This window comes from Phycodurus eques, chromosome 10 (assembly GCF_024500275.1).
Source record: "Phycodurus eques isolate BA_2022a chromosome 10, UOR_Pequ_1.1, whole genome shotgun sequence".
NCBI lineage: Eukaryota > Metazoa > Chordata > Actinopteri > Syngnathiformes > Syngnathidae > Phycodurus > Phycodurus eques.
Window position 1 is genome coordinate 6289187 of NC_084534.1, and position 27690 is coordinate 6316876.

Below are 27690 nucleotides of genomic sequence, written 5' to 3' on the forward strand. Positions count from 1 at the left end.
CTCAGACTCACATTGTCTTTGGTACAATGTGTGATTTCCATAATTTCTTTTAAACAAATAATGTAATGCCTGTTTTTTGTGCTATTAAGTTTTTGGTATTAATTAATTCATGTGTAGGAGTAGTACCAACATACCTGTGATCAGTCACACAGTTTTGTAGGATCCATTAAAAGGTATCAAAACAAGGAATTCAGAATCTCTGTGATGTTGTCCCACATATTGTGTGTGCCCGGTGCATTTGGTCAGTACTAGCTCCTTTTAATTGTCATTTTAAAATCTAGCATATACTGCAAGTGTGCATAGCAGGTGATACGGAATATGCTTGAGTCTGTTGTTCCGCCATATGGTTAGGTGCACTGGGTTTGTGCTTTTTTTAGTGTGGGAATATGTCTAGTTACTATTAGTATGTACTTGCTCTTGACCAGCTGTGTAATTTGCACAAAAAAAAATTTAATTGTAATAGGGTGAGGAAAGACTACTGCACAGTGGAGGTTGTGTTCTGCTTGATAAGACATATATCAGTCTGGAAAGGGTTACTGAAGCCATTTTTAAAGCCTTAGGATTCCAGCGACGCATAGGGAGAGCCATTATCCTTAACAAGGAACAGTGGTGAACCTTCCCGGAAGTGTCTGGCCTACAAAGAGAACAGTAATGTCTCATCCAGGAGGTCACAAAGGAGCTCAGAACAACTTTTAAAGAACTGCAGGCTTCCCTTGCCTTTTTAAAGAGTTCATGACACAACAATAAGGAACAGACTGGGCAATAATAGCATCCATGGTTGTGTTCCAAGGCAAAAAACACTGCTGACCAAAAAGAACATAAAGGTTCGTCTTACTTTTGCAAAAAAAAAAAAACATCTGAATGATTCCAAATACTTTTGGGAGAATATGATATGGACTGACGAGATAAAAGTTGAGCTTTTTAGAAGGTGTGTGTCTTGTTACATCTGACGTAAATGTAGATCATACCAACAGTCAAACTTGATGGTGGGAATGTGATGGTCTTGGGCTGCTTAGCTCCATCAGGACCTGGACAGCTTGCTGTGATTGATGGAACAATGAATTCTGCTCTTTAACAGAAAATCCTGAAAGAGAATGTTCAGCCATCACTTTGTGACCTTGGGTTCTGGAGCAGGATAACGATCCAAAACACATCAGCAAGTCAACATCTGAATGGCTTAAAATAACGAAATGAAGGTTTTGGAGTGGCCTAGTCACTTTAATCCGATTGAAATGCGGTGGCATGACCTTAAAAAGGTTGTTCATGCTCGAAAACCCTCCATTTTTGCTGAATTCAAACAATTCTGCAAGGAAGAGTGGGCCAAAATATCTCCACAGAGATGTGAAAGACTCATTGGCAGTTATAGAAAACGTTTGATTTGTTGACTTGACTTGTTGCTGCTGAGGATGGCCTAACCAGTTTCTAGGTTTAGGGGACCATTACCTTTTCACACAGGGCCAGGTAACTAAATGAATCATTTTTTTCCCCTTAATGAAATCACCATTTAAAAACAAAATTTTAAGTTCGCTTGGGTTATATTTGTCTGATATTTAAATTTTTGGGATGATCGTAAACAAAGCGGGGAAACTATGCAAAAATATACAAAATGAGAAGGGGGGGCAATACTTTTTCACCGCACTATATGTATAAAGAATTATAGCTTTCTGGTCACTTTTTGTCATGACTTTGTTTTGGTTTCATGACTCGTGAGTATATTTAGCAGGGGATTCTCCATGTCACAGACTCAAATCACAGCATCCAGACAGCATAGGGTGGTGGGCATGTCGTTTATCCACATTGCAAAATATTGTATGATTATGACTAACGTCCATAAGGAAGTGAATAAAAGCAGGTTCCCCTTTTGTTGTTGTTGTGAGTAGCTGTCACAGGGATGCTGGGTGTGACTGCATCCTATCTCATTTGTCATCGCTGACGAATGTCAGAATGGGACAAGCATACAGCAGGCAACGTATGGTAGCTATGTAGTGTTTGTTTTTTAGTTTTAGTCTTTTCAGTTTCAGTTTTTTTTTTTGTTAGTCTTTTCTGTTTCGGTATCTGCCACTTAACTAGAGGATCTGTTGATAAACAGTTTTGTCAACTTTTGGATATTTTAAACAATGACATTTGAATTAATTCAAAAATCAACAAGCATGCATGTGGTCGTGCGTGCCAAGCCAATTTCATAAAGAACATTGTGGATGTAAGGAAAGTCAACAATTATACCATTTAGGGAAATAGGTAGGGTCTTCCAGAATGACTATTTCCCCTTACGCTGGTTGACACTGTAAATTCAGGGTTGAAATCCCAGCCTCCCTTATGGCAATTCAATATGACAAGTACTGTACTTTATTTGACTGGCTAGAGTGATAATGAATCATGTGTGTAATTGCTTATTATTTTAACCATTGTAGTTGACACAATGCAATGCTGTTTTTAAATTGTTCGCATAGAAGACAGGCAAAACTCCAACTTTCTATCAACAACAGAAGAGACACACTACCCTTTGTGTGTCTCTGTGACACACCACAATGCCCCCTTCCTGGTTCCATTATGATCTAATTCCTCCTGAAATAGAAAGTTGATCAAACGCCAGGAAAGGGAAAACAACACGTGAACATGCTGGCACTCGTAATCAAGCCCGATTATATCATTCACTCCATGTGCTCATGCTTCCCTCACATGCACATGCGTTTCATTCTATGAGGCTACTTGCTGTTCACTGGTTCAGACTGAGATGATGTCTGTTTTTCTCCCCCCAAAATGTAACTTGCGTTACATATCTTGGATACAGGATGTGTTTAAAGTAATACAAAATGCGGTTTTGAGTCACACATATTTTGTATATCTTTAAACATGACCTTTCATTCTTGTCTGTCCACATTCTAGCTTATTGTGTTATGAAAATTTACTTTTTACTCTGTCACGCGTATTTTCTCCATCTATGCGCTTACTTTCATCTCACTTCCATCTGTGTTTGTAAGCCAAACAACCTCAGACAGATTCCACTTGTCCTCATTTGTCCTGCCTGACTTCCAGAGAGGCTGAAGTCAGGAGACTCTTTTTTTTTTTTTTTTTTTTCTTCTCCACACTCGGTAGGGGGTGGTGCAGATTCTTAAGCAGCAAGCAGCACTGCCCCAGTTTCCTTAAGGTAATACTGCACGATTCTTGGGCTCGGGCCAGCATCAGGAAGCTGTTGCATAAGAGCCAACACCCACCCAACCCCTCCACCCCCCTTTTTTTTGTCTTTCCTGGAATATAAACTCTTTACTAATGTGGCAATTGGCAGTAAACGTGTAGCTGACATGTTCACAATCAAAGCCAATAAGCGTAAGAATCTACAGAGGGACATCTGTCTCTTCTACGATGTATATACAGTGGATACATATTCAACAACAACAACAAAAAAAAGTCTACATACCCCTGCTCAAATGTTGCCAGGTTTTTGTGATTTAAAAAAAAAAAAAAACAAGACCTAAAACATTTTACACCATTAATTTGACCTATATGACTGATTAACCCCAGGTGACGTTCATCTTTTCTTTTTCTGAGATTTTTGTTGTCACATCGTACACAAGCATCGAAGGGATTTCATTGTTCAAAGGTAGCAGTAAGGAAAAGGCTATAAAAAAATTTCCACGGCATTAGATACAGTAAACCAGGGACCACAGTGAAGACAGTCATCACCATCACTGTTTACAGTATGATTAATTATTGTAACTGTGCTATTGTTAATATAAACAGAAAACCATGAAATACTAAATATGTCACATTGCAGCTTTACAGCTATTTATTAGTCTGTTTTTGTTTTGTTCCCCCCCCCCCCCCCCACGATTACCTCATACTGTTGTGCTGCTGCTTCAACTGAATAATACACATTGTCATTCATACTCCAGCACTCTAGATCAGCGGTCCCCAACCTTTTTTGCAGCACAGACCAGTTTCATGTCAAGACAAATTTTGACAGACCGACATAGAAAGAAAGAAATGAATGTGAGTGCGAATGGTTGTTTGTTATGTGTGCCCTGCGATTGGCTGGTGACCAGTTCAGGGTGTACCCTGCCTCTCGCCCAGAGTCAGCTGGGACAGGCACCAGCACGCCCGCAACCCTAGAGAGGACAAGCAGTATGCAAAATGGCGGATGAGTGGGATATGTGGCCTAGTCTCTCTTTATGACCGGTTACCAAATGGGTCCATGGCCTGGGGGACCCCTGCCCTAGATGACACATAACACAATACAGCATACAATTCAGTCCCATTCCCAAATATTATTTTTCCATTTTTATGCCTGTCTTACTGCTATATGCATGCATAATGTGTGTTGTGTGAATGCCTTGTATGAATGTCTGAAGCTTACTGACGAAAAGCAATGTTTTGCTGCATTGTTAAATTGTTGCCATAAGGGATAAGTGACTTGCCATGTAGCACCATCACTAACTGACCATCTTCAAACTTTGACTAACATCATCCTTTTATTCCCATCAGCTGGCACCTCCACCTGAACCTGAAGTCCCTGCTGAGGTGTGTTTATGACCTATACTGGCCTGGTGCCTAATATGGGTTGCTATTTTTGATCTGACATAGTATTATACCAATTTCATCCCATTGCTCTCCTTTTATCTAGAATAACATTTCTCCTGCTTTATATCAGACATTATTTGAGTTCCCCATAAATTTGCATTATGCTGTTCTTTAAATCCAATGTGCTGAGTTTGTAGCAGTGAGCTTTGTGTTATGACGAAATACTTTAGACGTTGTTTTTTGTGTCAGGTATTCACTGTATGTGGCACTAGCTTGTGTTCCCGTTATTGCAGTGATTTGTGTCTCCCTCACTGGCAGCTACACGTACACTTGACGAAATAAACGAGAACTTCGGCAAAAGAGGTTTCAACCATGAAGGAGTCACAACATGCCAGAATGTTCAGTTGTTGACAATGGCAGTTTTTTTTTTTTGTTGGTCAAGGGTGGTTAAATGTGTTTGCTTAATTTAGTGGGAGAATTTAGTGTTTTGTTTTATTTGGAAATGAGCAATCCGGTGATTTATTTAACACGTTGTTGGTGTTTTAAAATGAATATGTGTACGCAGTATATCAGTCACCCTGCATGACACCAATTTAGCCCTTCACGATATAATTCGCACTTAATGCACAGCGTGCATGTAAAACTCATATGCACTGTATTAACAAATTCCAACCCTTTCACTCTTTTGACTGCTTTCTGCTAACTCAACTCACCCTTAAAAGGACCTTGACCCCAACCAGCCTCAGAAGCAACAGGAGGATCAGAGGAGGGTAGGTATACTGAGTTTGGTGCGCTTCAGGCTTCCATCTAATTCACTGCTGACAAATTACTCACTTGGTGGCCCCTGAGTCACACAGCTTCCACAGCATGCCGCTCACTCACCTTCCTGCTCCACGTTTGTGAAATAACTATATTTAAGATTGGCTACTTTTGTAATGGGCATTAACCTTTTGTATTTACATCTCCTCTCAGAGGGACTATGTAGATTAGATGCTGCACTGATATTCACCAAGACACCGTGCCTATTCCTTTCTAAATACATCCGTGCGGTGACCTCTGAACATCACTGACAGAGGTCAGAAGGCATAAGTCAATAAGAATATGGTTTTAATTTGACAAAGTTTGTCCAAATGGGGCCATCTGTTGGCTCATGCGATATGTATTTTTAAATTGATTTTAATGGAAGTGTTTTATGATTTAAAAAAAAAATTAAAAAATGCCAACAGTGCTATCTAAATGTGCTATTTTCTGTCAATGATAGCTTGAAAGCTGACATGTAATGTAAATTATTCAAACAAAGAGAATTATAGAAAGATAACATGTATCTTTTCCTGATAGGGAGAAGCTTTGCGGCAGATCTTGGTCAACCGGTACTATGGGAATGTAAAATCTGGACAGAGGCGAGATAGTCACACGCCGTTTAGCAACGCTCCACTTTCTACTGGCGCACAGGGGAAACCTCTTACAGGTGGGTGTTCTGATACGATGTACTCCAGTTTAAATTAGAAAAAAAAAAAAAAAAAAAAGTAGAATTCTAGAATTTGACTTGTTATTAGTCCCTCAGGGTATAGGTGTCAAACTCGAGGCCCGGGGGCCAGAGGTGGCCCGCCACATCATTTTATGTGGGCTGCAAAAGGAAATCAATTCAAAATGGTCATATGTAATGAACAACAATGTTGAGATATGCCATTTTTCTGCTACCAATCCTCTTTTTACAGTAACTGGATCAATAGTTGAACAAACTATTATCCTTCTGATTTTAAAACCAGTTATCCCTCAATTTGTTGTGTATATAAAAGAATATGATGAGGTATGGTTTCACTGTCATAACGGCCCTCTGAGGGAAATTGAAATGACAATGTGGCCCTTGACAAAAATCAGTATTACACCCCTGCCTCTGGGCCACAGTTGTGTGTGTGTGTGTGTGTGTGTGTGTGTGTGTGTATTACGAAAATAAAGATAAGACACAGACATTTACTTGATATTGTTATATATGTAACTTCAAAACCTCAATCTGCAATGCAACATTAAATCTTTTTTGCCTTTTTTTTTTGCTAATTCCATCTTGGATTTAGAGCCACAACAGTATAGTTAACAGAGCCATGACTAGATGTCTCTATAATGCCGTATTATTTCTGAATCAACACAGAGAAAATATGTTTCAGCAACAATACAGTATTTGTGTTATCATGTTATACACCTGAAAATGTATGGTTTTTGGACTAATAACCTTGTTGTCTACCAAGTACACTTAAATTTGTGAAAATCCTAGAATGGAGTTTAATCAAACTGGCAAACGGTACATTTGAATGGTATTTGCTATTTAGAAATTGCATAATTGTTATTGTAAATTTGAACATTTTCTTTATTTCTTATAGTTATGTTATACACTGGGTAAAAACCCTGAATGGACAAATTATACTTTTTTTCATATTACAAAAAGCCAAACATTAAACAGAATGGAAGCATTTACAGTACAACTGGCGTCGGGTAGTGGTTCAACCAGAGGTGTATGTACACTATATAAAAAGACACATCCTTCTTTTTCTCACTGTCTGACATGAAATCAGGCTAAACCTTTCCTGTTTTAGGTCAATAAGGATTACCAAAATTATTTCGATTTGCTAAATGTCTGGATAATGAAAGGATTTTTTTTTAGACGATGTTTAATGACTTTTGTTAAAGTCAGAGGTTTACATACAATTTCATTAGTATTTGCTACCATTGCCTTTAAACTGTATGGCTTGAGTCAAATATTTAGGATATCATTCCACAAGCTTCTCACAACAGTTGGCAGGAATTTTGGCCCATTCCTCCTGATAGAACTAGTGTAACGAGGCCAAGTTTGTAAGCCACCTTGCTTGCATGTGCCTTTTCAGGTCTGCCCATACATTTTCAAAAGGATTGAGATCAGTGCTTCGCAATGGCCACTCCAAAACATTGACCTTGTTTTCATTAAGCCACTTGACAGTGTGCTCCGGGTCATTGTCCATTTGGAAGAGCCATTTGTGCCCAAGATTTAACTTCGTGGCTGATGTCTTGAGATGTTGCTTGAGTATTTCTACATAATGTTCTTTCCTCATGATGCCATCCATCTATTTTGTAAAGTGTACTAGTCTCTTCTGAAGCAAAACAACCCCACAACATGATGCTGCCACCCTCATATTTCCAAGTTGGGATGGTTATCTCAGACTTGAGAGCTTCCCTCTTTTCCCTCCTAACGTAATGATGCTCCTTATGGCCAAACGTTCAAATTTACACTGTGTGCAGAATTATTAGGCATGTAAGTATTTTGACCATATCACATTTAGGCATATTTCCTAGCTTACAGTTGGATAAACCTGAATGCTTAATGGATTTAAGCATAGCAAGTGCTGTGTATTTGTGTAATGAGTGTCAGTGTGGCCTAAGGAGCTCAACACCCTAACTAAAGGTTATTAGGCGGCTTTTTTTCCTTATGCAAAATGGGCCACAAAAGAGATTTAACTGACTCTGAAAAATCTATCATAGGGATGCAGCACTCTTGAAATATCTGAGATATTGGGGCGTGGTCACAGCACCATCAAACATTTTCTTGCGAATCGTCAACAGGATCGCTAGAAACATCCATCCATCCATTTTCTGAGCCGCTTCTCCTCACTAGGGTCGCAGGCGTGCTGGAGCCTATCCCAGCTGTCATCGGGCAGGAGGCGGCGTACACCCTGAACTGGTTGCCAGCCAATCGCCGGGCACATAGAAACAAACAACCATTCGCACTCACAGTCATGCCTACGGGCAATTGAGAGTCTCCAATAAATGCATGTTTTTGGGATGTGGGAGGAAACCGGAGTGCCCGGAGAAAACCCACGCAGGCATGGGGAGAACATGCAAACTCCTCACAGGCGGGGCCGGGGAATGAACCCGGGTCCTCAGAACTGTGAGGCTGACGCTCTAACCAGTCGGCCACCGTGCCGCCATGCTAGAAACATGTTGAGAGAAAAAAACGCAAATCAACTGCTAAGGATTTGTGAAGAATCAAGCGTGAAGCTAGTGGGAACCGATTATCTTCAAGTTCTGTCATATTTCAGAACAGCAGCCGACCTGGAATATCTCGAAGTACAAATTGTTCATTGTTCAGATGAACTCTCAAACAAGATAACTAGTACCAGAGCCCAAGCCATGCGTGGAGGCGAGTCCGACTAGATCCAGTCGGAACTTCACACCAGCTCGGGCTCCTTCCCTGCCAGAGAGGTGACATTCCACGTCCCTAAAGCCAGCTTCTGTAGCCGTGGATCGGATCACCAAGGTCCCCACCTTCGGCCACCGCCCAGCTCCACACTGCACCCGACTCCTATGGGCCCTCCCACAGGTGGTGAGCCCACGGGAAGGGAGACCCACGTTACCCTTACGGGCTGTGCCCGGACAGGCCCCATGGGTCCTGGCCCGGCCACCAGGCGCTCTCCTTCGAGCCATACCGCCAGGCCTGGCTCTAGAGGGGGACCCCGGTGACCCGCGTCAGGGCAAGGGAAAACTATGTCCATTTATTTTGTTCATCATAGGGTTTTTTTGGAGCCGTGCTTTGTCTGGGCCCTTATCTAGGACCTGTTTGGCATGGGTGACCCTACCACGGGTGTGAATTCCCAGACAACTTAGCTCCTCGGATCATTGGGACACACAGACCCCTCCATCGCGATAAGGTAGCGGCTGAAGGAGGGAATATTGATTCTGTAGGGTTGCAATTCGATTCAATATTAACTTAAAAATGTTCTGATATCGATTCGTTGAGGAGTAAAAATACACAGAGTACATTTTGAAAAAAGTATTTATTCTTGATGCCATGTCAAAATGTCATGTCACATCACATTTTTTTAAGCAATAAAACATCTGAAAATAAAAACTTGCACATAACCTATTTGTATATATGGCTTATACAAGTAAAACAAAATATTGCCGGTATGTATAAACACTGAAAATGTAAAGTGCAATGTAAATTTCAATTTTATTTCCTCTAAGAAATCCATCCATCCATTTTCTGTACCGCTTATCCTCACTTGGGTCGTGGGCGTGCTGGAGCCTATCCCAGCTATCGTAATAAAAAATACACAATAATAACTTGTTTGTCCATATGGAGTACGAAAGTTAAAACAGCTCCATATTGAAAAAGTAACCTGCATGTATACATGATGACAGCTCTGTAGCGAAAAAGTAACATGCATGCATACTTAAACTTAAACAATATTTCTTTACTTATTCGGGTTATTATTATTTGAAGGGTATTTAAGTAATACCTAATGAAGTAGCATGTTTGCGGCATTGTGAGACAAGCCAGTACTGTAACGTTCTTCGTCAAACCCCATTCATTTATTGCGTCTTTCAACAAATTTGCTATATTGGTCCCTCCCTGTGTGGCTTCTGTGTAAGGGGGGGCTCTAGTCTGCAGTACATTTGACACAAATTCCTACTTGTTAGAAATGAAATGAGAAGTGATAGTTACATACATAGGGGTCAGTCGCTCTTTCTGCCGACTTCAATGACTCCAAAACAGCTGTCTTACAATACTGTACAGTTTGGGGATGGCGACTTCTGCCGTGTTTTGTGTTGGAATTGCATATCGCGGTTGGAGTGCCTTTTGTCAGTTATTCGGATTTACAGGTGAAGGAGGCCCAAAGACCGACAGGTTAACACATCTGCCTCACAGGTCTGAGGACCCCGGTTCAAATCCACCTGTGTGGAGTTTGCATGTTCTCCCCGTGCCTGCATGGGATTTCTCCAGTACCCCGATTTCCTTCCACATCCCAAAAAGATACATTCACACCGACGAGCAATTTAGAGTCTTCTATTAATGCATACAAGTGTGAATGGTTGTGTGCCCTGCGATTGGCCGGCGACTGGTTCAGGGTGTACCTTCCCTCTCGCCCAGAATTAGCTGGGATAGGCTCCAGCCGTGACCCAAGTGAGGATAAGCAGTATGGAAAATGGATGGATTTATAGGTGAATGCAAAATGACCCCAAATGTCAGATTTTAAAGTAGAAGTCGGTCGCTTCATGCGGCTGCAGCTGTTTGCTTAAGTAGCCATTGTATTTGACTTCTGTCCATATGTGAACCACACCCACAGCGCCTCACAGTGGCGAGGAGTTGAATCAATTCAGCAGATTTGCAGAATGGACATTGAATTGTGGAGAAAAATTGCAAAGCATTGGTGAATTCATATTTGTACCCATTTTTATTGTAATCTGTCTTTTTCATCTTTCTTTTGGAGTAATGGGTTCTTCCTGGCAGAGTGGCCTTTCCGTCCATGTCGGTATAGTACTTGTTTCACTTTGGATAATGACACACTCTTACCAGATTCAGCCAGCATCTTCACAAGGTCTTTGCTTTTGTTCTTGTGTTGATATGCACATCTGTGGGACACAGAACCCGTCTCCTTCCAGAGCGGTATGATGGCTTGACATTCCTATGGTGTTTATACTTGAGTACAATTGTTTGAACAGATGAACGTGGCACATGCCGCCATCTGGAAATTGCACCCAAGGATGAACCAAACTTGTGCAAGTCCACAATTCTCTTCCTGATATCTTGGTTGATTTAGTTTGACTTTCCCATGATGTTACATAAACAAGCATTGGGTTTCAGGTGCGCCTAGTTCAAATACATCCACATGCTTGTCTCTGATTAACTCAAATTGCCGGTACATCATCGTCTGGGTTTTTTAAAGCAATAGTAATCTTCCGGTATGTAAATTTCTGACTTTGAAGAAAGTAATGAAAAATTGCCTTAAAAAAATCCTTCTCTCAATTTTCTGGTATTTGGCAAAAAGAAATAATTTTGGTAATCCGAATCCTGACCTAAAACAGGAAAAAGTTCTGATTTCATGATTTCAACTATATATAAACTGCACCATTTAGCTGTACTCCATAGGTTGGTCAGGACTGACATTCTCCATTCTAATAAAATGCTTTCTATTTATATTTATTCCAGTTTGTGGATCTGGCTCTCATCAGAGATTGGATTTATAATTTAAGTTCATTGCTGCAAGGCAAAGAAACAAATATTGTTTTTAAGCTCCTTTAAGGTCATGGACATTCATTCTTGCATGTAGCTGATAACGTGGCATATCATGGTCTGTGTTGTTGCCAGGAAACCCCAACGCCATGCTTTGTCTCGACTGAGATGTGTTGATTCATTTGCCGTCCAGCCAGAGATGATTATTTTACTGGTGCTTGCCACCATACCTTTGGGTTCAAGTCGTTTATTGTTAATCTGCATCATGGCTAAAATTATAAAAATAAAGCCTTACAGTTGTCACCCAAAAGCTCTTTTTTGAAAGTATTGAAAAAAGATTATGCCATTGCTTGTGTTTTCTTTTTCTTGCACTCACAATGGAAACATTATTGATTATTATTGATGACCTTTCCAATAATGTTTGATGAAGTGTTGTTTAACATGTCATTATAATGGACATTTACACTAATGCAGGACAATACAGGCCAAGCAGTAAATGCCATAAAAAAAAGAAGTAAATTAATAAATACAATTGCAATTACTTGACATACTATACATCACAGCATTAATTTCATATCCTCTTGGTTGTGGCAGTCAGCAGAATCCATTAGACGTAATTAGGGGGGAAATTCTAACCTAATACATAAATCATGATTTTAACAGCATTTTAGCCCATTTTACAATGTGTGTACTTTGTCAAAAAAAATTCAATGACTGATTATCATCTGTATTTGTGACTGTAGTTGTCAGCCCTGGGATTGGAGGGCGCGGCGAACTGAGTTTAGCAGAGGTCCAGTGTCACCTGGATAAAGAGGGAGCTTCTGATCTGGTTATTGACCTCATCATGAATGCTACCAGCGATCGCATCTTCCAAGAAAGCATACTGCTAGCTATTGCCCTACTGGAGGGTGGAAACACGGTCATCCAGGTAAGCAGAGGTTACGGGGTTCAAGAGAGTGTGCATGATTGTGGATGAGAAGTATTAGTAAAGCAGTCAAAATTAGAGCGTATACATACAGGTTTATGATGGAGTTCCGTTCAAAAGGCGGGTGACCTACAGTATGCTGAATTAGTACGTAATTTGGAACATGCCAATCACTATCCTACGCTAACGCATTAATAATTACAATAAATCTTAGTAAGAAAAGAACTTCTAGGCCATCAAGATAAAACAATCAAATGGAAAACAGCAAGTACGGCGGTAACTGAGCTGTCTGTTGCCATGTGACATATTCTTAAGCCACTGCGCAAACTAGTTCATTGCATGCCATTACCAACTTCGAAATATCGTTTGTCGCTATCGTCGTAAACTGTGGACCCCCTGTATAATGTTTTTTTGTCTTCACCTGTGGACAAAAACATCTGAAAAATGTTGTGGAGGTCAGAAAGGTCAGCTCTGAGTGGAGTGGGTGCCCACCCCAAGAGGTTCCAACAGCAATTTGTCGCAAATGTCATTGCAAAATTATACAGCTGTTGTGCACCATTATTTATCTTTGCTGGTAATAGAGAATGTCACTTTGCACGCTCTCTGTGTTTGTGCTCTTTTGTGTTGCATGAACAGATGTGTTGCATAATATGCTCTTCTTTGCATAGTAGCATTACCCGACAAGGGCTGACTACCCGGAGAGTACACAAAAATACTCACATGACTCGTCTTACATAAGCTGCTGCCTGCCCCGGTGGATGATGCCAGTAGCTCTGGCCTCCTAACACTTCAACTGGACTCTAAAATGCATCATGCTTTACCAGTGAAAAGAGGGCAATAAAAGGCCAAGCCTGTCTGAAGCCTCAGGAGAGAGCCAGGAGATATCAGGAGCTCTAGTGCTACCTGAGGAAAAGATGCTCCCAATAGTCACTCTGAGCACAGATGGACTCAGATCAGAGCACAAAGGGGCTCACTGTCCTCTAAAGTTGCCAGTGGCATGCATTTTGTCATGGATATGTAGCTACTGTTTTGCATCTACGACACTGGTAAACGTTCCCAGTTTTAAATTGCAATATTCTTTCTAGGGTTTAATGGAAAATTGGAATGTGTTGTTGTAGTTTGCCTTCATGTTGCGTTTAGAAAACAAGCTCAAAAGGTGAAAATAGTTCATCTGTTTATTGCCTCGAACCAATGAGGGTATCCATTGTATTGTTTCAGCGTTAAACATACTGCAGGTGGTACAGTCCACATTTGGCACGTGGCTGGCACAAGTGAGCGTTGAAAGATCATGTCTGGTGTGGAGGGAATTTACAATACATCAGCAGATGCATCACATTTCTGTCTTACATAACAACGGCTTGCCTTGCCCCTTTTTAGGACAGAGGGCTTCTTGTTGTTCAAAGCAGGATAAAAACATACCAACAGAGTTTGGCAAGGACGTTGTTTATTTGCTTTTGGTTTCAGCCATGACAGCAAATTTTGAGCGGAGCAATGGTGCAGAACTCTGTGCTTTCTGAACTCGATAAAGCAGCATTAAGGTGCAATAATAAGTATAAAAAGAAATTGGGCTGAACTCAGTCCAAACTGCCTCATTATGGCAGGTACTGTATGCAACATCCCAGTCTTGCAAATATTTTTCCAACTAACATTTGCAAATTTAGAATTTTATTGTATCCAATCTCACGTTGTGTCATTTATGCATTGTTAGAAAGCACAGTGGTGTTGTTGTAGTTTGTAATCAATGGACACTATAATTTGTGAAAGAGTTATGATTTTATGATGATCAAAAACACTTACATGTTTGTCTTAAAGGAACAGCGGAACCTTCAGATTGTAATAAATGCAGTCTATCTGAAAATAAGCCTGCAGTGAAACCAGAAGTGCAACATTGGTAGAAATTCTGCAAATGCAGTCTGCCATAAAACCTTTCAACCAATGACTTTTCCACTTATCTGCGCACCCCACCCACACATGCACATGGGTACACAGGCTCGAGGCTAAAGGGATCAAAACAATCCAGGCAGATTGTGTGGTTGTGTGTGTTGTTACGTAAGGTCAGAAATGGAGACGCTCTGCTACCCATCTTCACAACAGTCTTCATGACCTCAGATCCTGTCACATGACAAAACAGGTGCCACCCTCTTACGCAATGGCCTTTTTGTGGCTTCCCCCATTCTGCTTAGTATGATTACTACGGAGTTTAGGTTAAATTTACAGTAACCTCATGCAAAGCTTTAAAAAGCCTCTGCAAACTGAGATTGTAGACCTTAGTGCTATTAACAAACCAGCTGTCTACAACTGTGCAGGAGCCAGGGGAGTCTCCTCTGAAAAAAAACCCACTTAAAACGAATGAACATTTAGTCTTCTCAGTCCAGTCTGGTGCAGTATTTTATTCAAACAAGTGCATCACATTGTAGTCAGTGTTGGATGCACTTTGAGGTTGCTTGTCGTGTTGCCAGTGCGGATTCTTAAGACGTCAAGGGTCATCCATTTATCAAGAAGCTGATCTCTGCAGTTACTTGTTGGGTGTTGGCTCAGGAAACCACAGAAGCAAATCCATACCTCTATTCTGATTTTGACAACCCACTGTTAGGTTGGGAAGGAGCTTGTGGCATAAGACACTTTATATAACTAGCTTCTGTTGATGCTGCAGGCTGTGATGTTGCAGTGGAGGTAAACATACAACTTTCCCCTGACAAGCAATCTGCCGATCACACATTTAAACATGCAGACCTCCATTGGTAACACAAATGTTTACCCACATTCCCTTCTGTTCTTCTAAGTACTAAAGATGAATTGTCAAAAAGGGGTTTAATCATCGGCGCGGTGGACGACTGGTTAGCACATCTGCCTCACAGTTCTGAGGACTGAGGTTCAAATCCCAGCCCCGCCTGTGTGGAGTTTGCATGTTCTCCACATGCTTGCGTGGGTTTTCTCCGGGTACTCCGGTTTCCTCCCACATCCCAAAACATGCGTCGTAGGTTGATTGATGACTCTAAATTGCCCGTAGGTGTGAATGTGAGTATGAATGATTGTTTGTTTATATGTGGCTGGCAACCAGTTCAGGGTGTACCCCGCCTCCTGCCTGAAGACACCTGGGATAGGCTCCGGCATGCCCGTGACTCTAGTGAGGATAAGCGGTACAGAAAATGGATGAATGGGTTCAATCATTTTCAGAATGTACTACTCATTGAAAGTGGCTTGTTATGTTTAATTTGGAGAAACCACTTGTAATATTTAGTGATGAGCTCATTAAACTGTTCTTGTTTTGTTGGTTCATCACTGCACAACTATCGAACTTTAGTACATTTTGGAAATAAATGTAATGTAAAATGGACTAAATACTATATTACCAGATAGTACCTGTTCTTTGGATTGATCATATCAACTTTGTATGATTATGAAGCAATCATAAAATGAGAGGATTAACAATTAAGAGCGAAATGTGCAACCCATTGAATACATCTAGGTTTGGGTGGAAGATAGGTTATTCAGAATCATTACGGCTATAACCGCACATCATAAGCGCGCAAAAATGATTGGAAGGAAAAAGTGTTTAAAACTGGCCAGCAGAGTCCTGATCTCAAATCATTAGAACGTCCTTGGACAAGCTGAATTCTGACATTGTTGAAAGACATCACGTCAGCATTCAAAAACTTGAACAAATTGCAAATAAAGAATGAAAAACTGTCTTGTGCAGGAAGCTTTTAAATTGGCGTAAGAAGTGTTTGGAGGCAGTCATCCTTGCTAAAGGACGAGTAACAAAATACAAAGGAAGGAGGCCTTTCCACAGCCATATTTCCCATTCTTCTTTGAAATGTCTATTTAATTGTAAACATCTTTTTTCTTAATTAGTTTATAAAACTTATTTGTAATAGTTTGATGACACAAATTTGCCATAATTGAATTTATCTCTGTAGATATGGTATAGGGCTAATAAAAAAACAAAACAAATGGTAGCCAGAACTGTACAGCTGTAAAAAAAAAAAAAAAAAACAATAAATAAATAAATAAAATATTTTACTTCCGCGGCACGATGGAGAACTGATAAGCACATCTGTCACACAGTTCTGAGGACCCTGGTTCAAATCCGGCCTTGCCTGTGTGGAGTTTACATGTTCTCCCCGTGCCTGTTTGGGTTTTCTCCGGGCACTCGTGTCACTTCCTCAAACATTCCCAAAACATGCATGGTAGGTTGATGTGAAGATTCTAAATTTCCCGTAGGTGTGAATGGTTTCTTGTCCATGCGTGTCCCCGAGTCAGCTGGGATAGGCTCCATGACCCTAGTGAGGATAAGCGGTATAGAAAATGGATGAATGGATGTTTTACTTCCGCCTAGCAGTGATCACAGAAAGCACACACAGTGGCAGTGGGCAACTTTCCAGTGCCTGTGGAGGTGTGAACGAATTGGATACTTTGCACAAGGGCACTTATACTTAAATCAGAGGGGGCCTCTAAGGCGGTCAAGAGTCAAACCTGGAGATCATCACGTTGCAGGCTGCATTCTTAATGCCAGCCAATGGTTCACAGATAAACTATATCAGTAGAAGTACAGCAGTAGCTCAGTCAGGAAAGACTTGGACTTTGGAGTCAGAGGTTTAAGTCCCGCTGTAGACAAAAATGTAAACATTGCAGCTAGTTGTTGGAGAGACGCTAGTCTGCTTGCTAGCGTTGCGCTCAAGACCATACTGTCCGAGACCAGAGTTTACAAAGATCAAGATAAGACCAAGGCTTTTGGGAGTCAAGACCGAGACAAGCCCAGACCGTGAAAATATATTTGAAATATTTGAAAAACTATGATAATGTTGAACTGTTAAAGAACATTCTCTCTTTAATTTTCTTTTAAAATAAAATTTTAAATAGATTTTACAGCCAAAAACAAAATATCCAAAATTAACTTTTTGACTCACCGGCCAATTTGGTAGATGGAAGAAAAAAATCCACTGGCCAACCATATTTTTTTACTGAACAAAATATTTATTCATTTTATACATATTACTGTAATACAGTATTATAAAATATACAATGTCATAAACAGCTAGCATTTAATTAATAACCGATCAATATAGAGGCACACCACAACCGTTGATATTGTTTTTCCCAATTTATTTATTATTATTATTTTTTTATCCCAGCGTATTCAAGAAATGTTTATGTTTACGTTTTTTTCTTTTTTTTTAAACAGCCAAATCATTTAGGGGGGCTTAAGAACATTTGAGGAGAGCTGCAGACAGCAGAGGAACATAAGGAGAAAATACACCAAAATGAAGACTAAAAAACATGAATAATATTGTTCAATTGTTGTGAACTCATCATGTGGCGGATAAGCCTTCTGTGATGCACGTGCCAAATGAATAATTGACTCGCATTTGGTGCCTGGTGAGTATTTTGGACCCTGTCTGCAACTCTTTGAAAGCGCTACATGAAAAAAAATCTAAAATCTTGACAATTTTTTTTAACTAAATTCTTGCAGAAAATGCATCTTTGTGGGTATTTAAAAATTAAACTCAAGTATAAAGCTAGTTTACGAGTGCTGCTAACGATACAAAGAGTGGAGGGAAAAAAGCGAATTTAATTGATTTGATGTAAGCTACAGCCAAAGTATAATACTGTTAAATCAAGCCAATTCAACATGGAACTAAAACCCCTTTTCAGAAATATGAATCTCAGAAAGACAAACTAAATTAGCTGGTCTTAACAGTTAACGTTAGTTTACCCGTGTTTAACACCTGTTTTAGTGACACATGAATTCGCTATATGCGGAACCTGGGATAGCTGACTTCCTGTGTATGCTACGCTAACAAGGATAATGACTACACTTTGATGACATGATTGTTTGACGTTCAACGTTCTAAAATTATGTTTTCTTTATGGCTGGTGTCTTCAGACAAAAGGTAAGACCGGTCTCAAGAGTTTCAACACTACTGTCGAGGTGCCCTTGAGCAAGGCATTGACCCCAGCACCCCAGCTCAAGCGGTGCAGCACTCTTGACTGAGGATTTTTCCCGATCAAAAAACATTGTGGTGGGGGTTGACCGACTCTGTGCCTGATCAAAATGCATTCATCTACGGTGGCGGGGAAGCATCTTTTGATCCCCAGCAAAACCAGTTTGGATGCTTCCCCCGGGAGTTGGATGCCCAGGACCACCTCACACTCTGCCCACACCCCCCTTGAACGCCACTTACACACACACAGACACACACACACACACAACTAGGGCAGGTTTGGGTTCCATCCTTTCTCTCTCGCCACTAATCAGCATCGCTGATGTAACAGTGTTAGCGCTGAGGCATCAGCGTGCCTTCACTGTAACCACTCAGCTGATTACTCTTCTTATGTAAGGAGGGATTGTTGAGAAGAGAATAGGACGTGACATATGAACCCGGTGCAGAAATACAACAGGTTCCTGCACAATGCCATCAAACAAGGTGGTCCTTTGTATAGACAGTGATAACGCAACGTGTTCCACCTCACTTTGACTTCACCACTAATCTCTTAACAAACCAACTGGCAAACCGTTGGCCTTGTTGGAAAGGTTGCAGAATTGTGAACCACATTGGTGTTACATGATCTATGGTCTGTAATCACAAAAAAAAAGAAAAAAGAAATGATGCGTCATTTTTTGGGCATCTGCACAGCTGTGTACAGCATGTGCATCTTTGGTACTTCTTCAGCAGTGTGTGGGACTGGTTTGGCATTTGCCTAAGATTTCAAAGTCATGGGTAACTGCATGAAAATTAGGATTTAAATTTTCATCCTTGTTTTCTCTCTCTCTCTCTGTCTCTCTCTCTCTCTCTCTCTCTCTCTCTCTCTCTCTCTCTCTCTCTCTCCTCGCTTTGCTGCATCCAAATAGTAATGCTCAGCCTAATAGTCTAGGTGGCATAACTGTGTGAAGTCTTATTTTGTTGTCACTGTGAGGGTAGCCTTATACACGGCATTTGGAAAGTCCCTCTATTGTTATACAACCCCAATTCCAATGAAGTTGGAATGTTGTGTTAAACATAAATAAAAACAGAATACAATGATTTGCAAATCATGTTCAACCTATATTTAATTGAATACACTACAAAGACAAGATATGCAATGCGCAAACTGATAAACTTGATTGTTTTTAGCAAATAATCATTAACTTTGAATTTAATGGCTGCAACATGTTCCAAAAAAGCTGGGACAGGGTCATGTTTCCCACTGCGTTACATCACCTTTTCTTTTAACAACATTCAATAAACGTTTTGGGAACTGAGGACACTAATTGTTGTCTGTGGAATTCTTTCCCATTCTTGCTTGATGTTCAGCTTCAGCTGTTCAACAGTCCAGGGGACTCCGTTGTCGTATTTTACGCTTCATAATGCGCCACACATTTTCAATGGGAGACAGGTCTGGATTGCAGGCAGGCCAGTCTAGTACCCGCACTCTTTTACTACGAAGCCACGCTGTTGTAACACGTGCAGAATGTGGTTTGGCATTGTCTTGGATGGCACCATATGTTTCTCCAAACCTGTATGTACCCATGCCATTGGCACTAACACAGCCCCATACCGATCATAGATGCTGGCTTTTGAACTTTGTGTCCATAACAGTCCGGATGGTTCTTTTCCTCTTTGGCCCGGAGGATACGACGTCCACAATTTCCAAAAACATTTTGAAATGTGGACTCGTCGGACCACAGAACACTTTTCCACTTTGCATCAGTCCATCTTAGATGAGCTCGGGTCCAGAGAAGCCGGCGGCATTTCTGGGTGTTGTTGATAAAGGGCTTTTGCTTTGCATAGTAGAGTTTCAAGTTGCACTTACGGATGTAGCGCCCAACTGTATTTACTGACATTGGTTTCATGAAGTGTTCCTGAGCCCATGTGGTGATATCCTTTACACATTGATGTCAGTTTTTGATGCAGTGCCGCCTGAGGGATCGAAGGTCACGGGCATTCAATGTTGGTTTTCGGCCTTGCCGCTTCCATGCAGTGATTTCCCCAGATTCTCTGAACCTTTTGATGATATTACGGACTGTAGATGATGAAATCCCTAAATTCCTTGCAATTGTACGTTGAGGAACATTGTCCTTAAACTGTTCGACTAGTTTCTCACGCACTTGTTCACAAAGAGGTGAACCTCGCCCCATATTTGCTTGTGAATGACTGAGCAATTCAGGGAAGCTCTTTTTATACCCAATCATGGCACCCACCTGTTCCCAATTAGCCTGTTCACCTGTGGGTTGTTCCAAACAGGTTTTGATGAGCATTCCTCAACTTTCTCAGTCTTTTTTGCCACCTGTCCCAGCTTTTTTAGAACGTGTTGCAGCCATAAAATTCGAAGTGAATGATTATTTGCTAAAAACAATAAAGTTTATCAGTTTGAACATTAAATATCTTGTCTTTGTAGTGTATTCAATCAAATATAGTTGGAACATGATTTGCAAATCATTGTATTCTGTTTTTGTTTGTTTAACACAACGTCCCAACTTCATTGGAATTGGGGTTGTAGAATACTGGAGGTACAAATGTATTATATACTTTAACATATCTGCGAATAAAAATATATAGTTATAGAATATTGGTGGTACACGTATCATATTCTTAAACATATCTGCTTGTAAAAATAATAAAAAGTACACAGTGACTGTATCACTGCTTATGCCAGAACCCTCGACACAATCTTTGATAGGAATGTTCAAGGACTGAAACAGAAAGGCATTTCAATGTGTAATCCTGACACGTTAGATCATAGATCTAGACCATGCAAAAATAGTCATGCCCACTTAATATCGCTAGTCAAAACATAATTTATTCCCTCCAAAACTTAATTATGTTCATTTGTCCTTAAATTATGAAGCATAGCAAGGATTTCCCCCTCAGCCTAGAACTGAACCCTTATTTACCCTCAATAAGTACAGTATGTACCCAGTATATCTTGCTTTATTGATATTAAATTGTGATTGTGTGTACCACATGCCTTTGCCATGGTCAAACAATAATTCCAGGCATTGGTAGATTCCTACTTCCTAGTGTATGCGCTTGTATAATGCTGTCCATAGAAGAGCAGGAAACTACAAGAAATAATGTTGAGTCCCTTATCAAATCACAAGATAGTTGTAAATAGTGGTTGAGAATGTTCCCTCTGTTGGTGGGAATAATGCACATCACAAAGTGGTCGGCAAGTGAAGGTGAAGAAGCTATGGCCATCTCTGCTGGATCCGCTATTTAGGTCTGCAAATACAGCCTGGGGATTTCTTCTTTGACTAACTGTTGAAAAACGTTGCCTTACAGATATAATATACTATTACATTTATAAAAGTGATTTTAAAAATCACTATATGGTGTTCCCTTCGTTGGTATCTAATAAAATATTACACCCCCCGTAGGTCACCAGATGTGCATTATTTACAAGTACATAGTAAGATATAATGGTTCTTAATGCTCATATTGTCCCTTTAGTTTACACTAAACTGAAATTTGACATAAAGCACTTGGAAGAGCCATAACCGACTGTACCTGCAACGTATTGATGGTGTCAGTTTTTAACAATATATCAAAGCATCTGCTCACTTTGGACAGCTGAGAAAAACTAATGCTTACTCTTTGCATAGTAATGGCTGCACAGACATTTAGTCAGTAATTTAGTCTCAGTGTCTTTATATTCTGAATTTTGGTGGTCTTTTTGACAAATATCTTGAGTGTTGTCATCCTCTTGAATGTTGGGCTCTGGTTCCAATTGGAAATGTTTAACGAATATTTGTATTTCAAACTAATTTAATGTAAACTAGTGGGCCCATGGTTCACATAACATCATCGACCCATAATTCATTGCAAGGATGTGATATTTCCTGAAAAAATATATGATAGGGATCTTAATACTGTATCATATTAATTCTGACATCTACTTCAGGGGTCACCAACCCCAAGGACCACATGAGTAACCTGCGGGCCTGATATACTGTAAAAACAGTGCACTGGGGAGATGCATCTAATTTTTGGGGTGATGCTATTCTTTAAAAAAAAAAAAAAAAAAAAAAAAAAAAAAAAAAACACCACTTAACCTGGGAACTGCATCCATTTTTTTGTTGCTATTCTTTTTTAAATCACACTTGCATTGGGGTGCTTTTTGGAAAAAAATAGTAGTTTCAAGGTTAGTGTTGCAGCACATGACCAAAGCATAGCGTTCGTGAAGACAAGCTAGTGGACACAATGGCGATGAGATGATTTACCCCTAAATAATTTGAGCAATAACACATTTCACAAGTGTGTGTGTCAAACTAGTAGCCCTTTACATGAGTCAGAACGCAAAAAGTAGCTCTGTTTCAAAAGGTTGATGACCCCCTGATCGACTCTACGTCATGTTCAGTAAGTTGTCGAACAGTGAGAGTGTCCTTTATATCTTATATTAACATACTTGTTTTTCAAGAGCAATATAGCGACATATTTCGCAAAATGCAACCGCAAACAACTGTTTTTCAAATATTCCCCAGCGCTCATTCTACCAGCGTTTGACGGGGGATAACAAGTCAGAGAAATTCTTCAAGGTGTTTAATGAGCGCATGAAGCTGGCCCAGCAGGAAATCAAGGCCACTGTGACCGTGAACACCAGTGACCTGGGCAACAAGAAGAAAGATGAAGAACCGCTAGAAAAGGACACACCAGCACGCAATAAAGGTTAGTGGTCAGAAAATAATAAGCTTAAAGTGTGAATGTAGGTGCAAATTAAAAGAAGAGCACTGATGTTGTGCAAGAAGGTTTCCAATCTCTGTTGTAGTTGATCCCAAATGTCTTTCATCGGGTTGAGGTCAGTTCTTCCCCACCAAATTCATCCAACCATGCCATGATGTACCTTGTTTTGTGCACTGCAGCACAGTCATGCGGTCAAAGAAAATGACCTTCCCCAAATGAGATTCCAGATTCCGGGGTATTAAGTAGTCTATTGTAAAACCTGATTGACTAATGGGTTCAATAACCGATTAATCAGACCAAGCTCATTTGGCTCTTTGCCTTTTACAACCCCTGTAAAACATTTCCACTTAATGTAAAAAACTGCATGATTGAAACTCTGTGAGGATTTCGCAGCCAACGTCAGAGGAAAGATTGACACCATCAGATGTAATATTTTATGTAGTTGCGATACAGTTTTAAATACATCTGAGTGTTTGGATTTACCTGAGGAAACACTGGACAGTTTTGCGCTGGTCAATGCTGAGATGCTTGACAAAGTCCTCGCCACAGTGAGGCCCACCATATGTCTTCTTGACTAACTAACTTGACTGACTACCAAGTCTATTTTGGGGGAATTTTTTTCTGCAGGCATTGTTTTTAAGTGCCAAAATGTGAAATAAGTGTCAATATTCGTAGTATTAGATAAGTCCTTTTCATGCTTGAAAACAACTATCTGAAGCAGGGGTGTCAAACTAATTTTAGTTCGTGGGCCACATTCACCCGAATTTGTTCTCAAGTGGGCCGGTCCAGTATATCCGTGCTGTAAATAACGACAATTCAATTTTCAGGGTGTACATAATAACAACTACATTTTGGAAAATATTCATATTTATGGATTATTATCTTGTTGCAAATCATATGAGTAATCTCAAATGTCATAACAAAAGTGACTCTAATTTCAACTGTATTATGAATCAGCTTTGTCATTTACACATGGAACTTACAGATCACAGTAGATCTATAAACTATATGTTTACCTTTTTATAAAACAACTTATTTAGAAATCATTTTAAATTTACCTACATCTTCACATCTATCTGGAAATCTCGAAACCCTCAACTGACGCATCACACCTTATAAACTAAAGTGGCAACTTTTCAGAATGAAATTACGGTGCAGGCAGATTGACAGAGTGAAACTAAAAAAAATGAAGACAAAGGTCATTTATTAGCTATTTATTTTAAAGACATATCCAGAGTAAGTGCAAAATATATTGTAATATAAACTTAAATTAGCTGCTTATTTAATAGTCACCAAGTAGCTTGCCATAAAAAGCCGAAATCACAAACAATGAATCTATATGAGGTTAGCATGAGCCAGCACAAACAATTACCAATATTTTGTTTCTTCACAAAAAGTCACTGTTACTGCAAATGGATTGGAGGCGTGCGCCGCCACGGCAGTCTCTCGCTCTCTCGCTCTCTCTCTCTCTCTCTCTCTCCACTTCGTGCATGTCACGTCACGCGATTCTCAGCGCTTCTGGTTTTACGGTGCTTGTGTTAAAATAAAAGCACGAGTTTCAAAATACGAGTATATTTATGAATGAACAAAAACACGCAGAACAATGCCACCTGATGGGCCGGTTCTGACTCGCGGGACGTATGTTTGACACCCCTGATCTAAAGGTCTGATAATATTTGACTCCAATTGCTGTGGTTAGTCAAGGACGTGCCACTGGTAGCTGTTGTTACCGAGGAGGTGAAGGAGCAGCTCGTGGAAGCCTCAGCTGTCACCAAGAAGGCCTTCACAACATATCGCCGTGAAGTTGAAGCTGAAGAGCACCAAGCAGCTGCTGATGGCTCCTCCGTGGCAAATGCTGACAAGGGCCAGGAGGATGGCGAGATGAGTGTTATCATCACCATCATGCAGCCCATCTTGCGCCTCATGCAGCTCCTGTGTGAGAACCACAACAGAGATCTGCAGGTCTGTGAACACACAAGAGGCACTGTGCAATGCGAGTCTCATACTTCCAAATCTCTTTTATCACCACACTCAGTCGTGTAGAAATGAAACTCTGTTGAAAATAGGCACCCGTTGGAGAACCTCTTGTTATAGTTTTTTTCCATGTCTGGTAGGTCTGAGTCTGGTTTCACTATGAGCTGTGTGTTGTTATTTAGGAATGGCTAGCTCATTCAGACTTCCTTCATGCTTTGATTCCATTAATGCAGAAAAAAAATCGAAATGGTGTTCGAACCAATTTATCTCACTCACAGCTTGCGTCGTCGTCTTCTATTGAGCTCGTTTAATGGATGACAAATGCATAGGCGCTACCTACATATTTCAGTGGAGCAGCACTATACAGTATGTGAGGGGTCAGGATGTGGCTCACATTTAGTCAATAGTGTGGGCATGTCAAAATAGTTTTTAGTAAGTATGATATCCACGTATCTGCACACACATAACCACTACGTGTGTGTGTGTGTGTGTGTGTGTGTGTGTGTGTGGAAGGGGGGCAGATTTTGATCTGCAGCCACACAGCTTTTAAATCATATTGCTGTTGCACAACACTACACGTGATAGGCTTAAAATAATCAGTTGAATTTAATGTATGCTTAATTCCTGGATCAGCAAAATGTTAAAAATGTTTGAGTAATTATTGAGTATAGTGCTGCAAACGATGATTATTCCGATAATCGTTTAATCTGTCAATTACTTTTTCGATTAATCAATGAATTGGATTTAAAAAATAAATTTCAGTACATTTATTCAAAAACAGGAGATTACTTCAAGTTGACAGTGCAAAAAAAAATGCACAAACATGATTATGATTCAGTTACTGCTTTTTGGTCCGTGATATGTCAAAAAATAGTCCAAAATGTTCATCCCTGTTTTCTAATGTAAAAGCAGATGTTTGCAAATGCTTTTTTTTTTGTTTGAACACAAAGGTAATCGGTCCGCTTTCATGGAGGAATATAAAAATCTGAAAATGTTTACTGTTGAGATGCTGAAATTCTGAGGATTTGGACACTTTGGACAAACAAAAGTTAAACTAGGTTACCAAACGATGAATCGGTTATCAAAGTAGTTGTCGATGGATTTGATAATCGATTAGTTGTTGATTAATTGATTAATTGTTGCACCTCTATTTGAGTATGTGGTATGTAAAGTATACGAAGAATATCCTGAGACTGTTAACAATATGCCACAAAGATGATTTGGCCTCAGTGTTTTTCATGTTTCCTGTCAGTGCTTTCATGGTCTTCTCTGTCTGACCAGGAAGGTTATAGATTTGGACAGTTGAAGATACTACAGTGATCACTTTATAGGTTCAGTTTTTGCTTTATTTGTCTTACCATAATGTGCCCCTTCCTTTCTCAATGGTAGCTTTGTGGTAGATCTTTAGTTTAGAATACACTGTATAAAAGCACCTTGGTGAGCTCTAATACAGTCAGATGTTATTGTTCTATTTTTGTATTTTCTCCAGAACTTTCTACGCAATCAGAATAACAAGAACAACTATAACCTGGTTTGCGAGACACTTCAATTCCTGGACTGTATTTGCGGCAGCACCACTGGAGGTCTGGGGCTGCTTGGACTGTACATCAATGAGAAGAATGTGGGCCTCATCAACCAGACTGTGGAAAGCCTCACTGAATACTGCCAAGGTCCCTGTCATGAGAACCAGGTGACTGACACACATACGCGCACACGCACAACTCAAGCTTATGCAAGAGCTTTGAGGGTCTTTGGTTTTTCTGAATTGCGATACAGCAAACTAATTCTGTAACCTTTTTTTCAAGTGGTGTTCAAATGTGGTTGTGTTTGATAATTACCCCCATTTATGTTATTGGTTTTCTTTTTTCATTTTGGCAAACAGCATAGTTTTGTTTGGGCTATATTATACTCCCTTTCATGCTGTAGCTTTTCTGCTGCTTTGATTTTTCAACAAAAGTTAACAGCAGCCTCTTGTGTCCTTTGGCATGGCAGCTCACATGATTGTGCCATCCTTTGTTCTTGTTGTCGCGGAGTAATTTTCTGGCAAGTGTAAAACTGCAGTGATTACAGCAACTACTGACTGTTTACATTTATTAACCTTTCAGGGTCCTAAAACAGTGCTTTAAAGGGAATGAAAAGCAAGCAAGAAAGTTATATGTTCATTGAAACGGAAAGGAAACTGTCTTGTGATGAACTGTGTATTGTTTTTTTCTGCAACCTTATTAACCAATATCCCGATTCAGGCATAATCTTGATGAGGAGTGACATGTATTTGCAAAAATAAACAGGACAGCACAAAGTCAGCGTTCAGCAAACTTGACCTGCAGTCAAGAAATGTGACCCTCCTCCTCAGCACATGACTGTATCTGCAGGGTGTGTGATATCCAAATTAATATGCATATCAGTCATGAAGGAAGCTGCCTTTGGGTGCTGCTTATGCTGTTTGAAGCTGTAGTATATATTTGTTACACAGCAGCTCCACAGGTGTGTGCTGGTTCTTTCTAACTAGATGTGCTCTGTTAATTATGATGATCAATTTCCACAATATATTTAATAAAGTGTATACAGTTTGACAACAACCTTTACTATATATACATATGTATATATAGTCTAACAAACCAATATCATGG

The 27690-nt window shown here is 40.1% G+C and overlaps 1 protein-coding gene across 18 annotated transcripts in view; it reads left to right on the forward strand.

Moving 5' to 3' along the window:
• Window positions 1-27690, forward strand: part of itpr1b (inositol 1,4,5-trisphosphate receptor, type 1b) — a 118822-nt gene that overhangs the window by 59835 nt on the left and 31297 nt on the right. For 12 of the 18 annotated variants that reach the window (XM_061688973.1, XM_061688975.1, XM_061688980.1 and 9 more), the window contains 7 exons: window positions 4483-4518; window positions 5241-5288; window positions 5857-5986; window positions 12244-12428; window positions 22888-23071; window positions 24786-25048; window positions 26550-26750. In XM_061688973.1, coding sequence (XP_061544957.1) covers window positions 4483-4518; window positions 5241-5288; window positions 5857-5986; window positions 12244-12428; window positions 22888-23071; window positions 24786-25048; window positions 26550-26750 — 1047 coding nt within the window. The remainder of the gene's footprint in view (window positions 1-4482; window positions 4519-5240; window positions 5289-5856; window positions 5987-12243; window positions 12429-22887; window positions 23072-24785; window positions 25049-26549; window positions 26751-27690) is intronic. The other 6 variants (XM_061688986.1, XM_061688987.1, XM_061688988.1 and 3 more) reach the window with 2 other exon arrangements.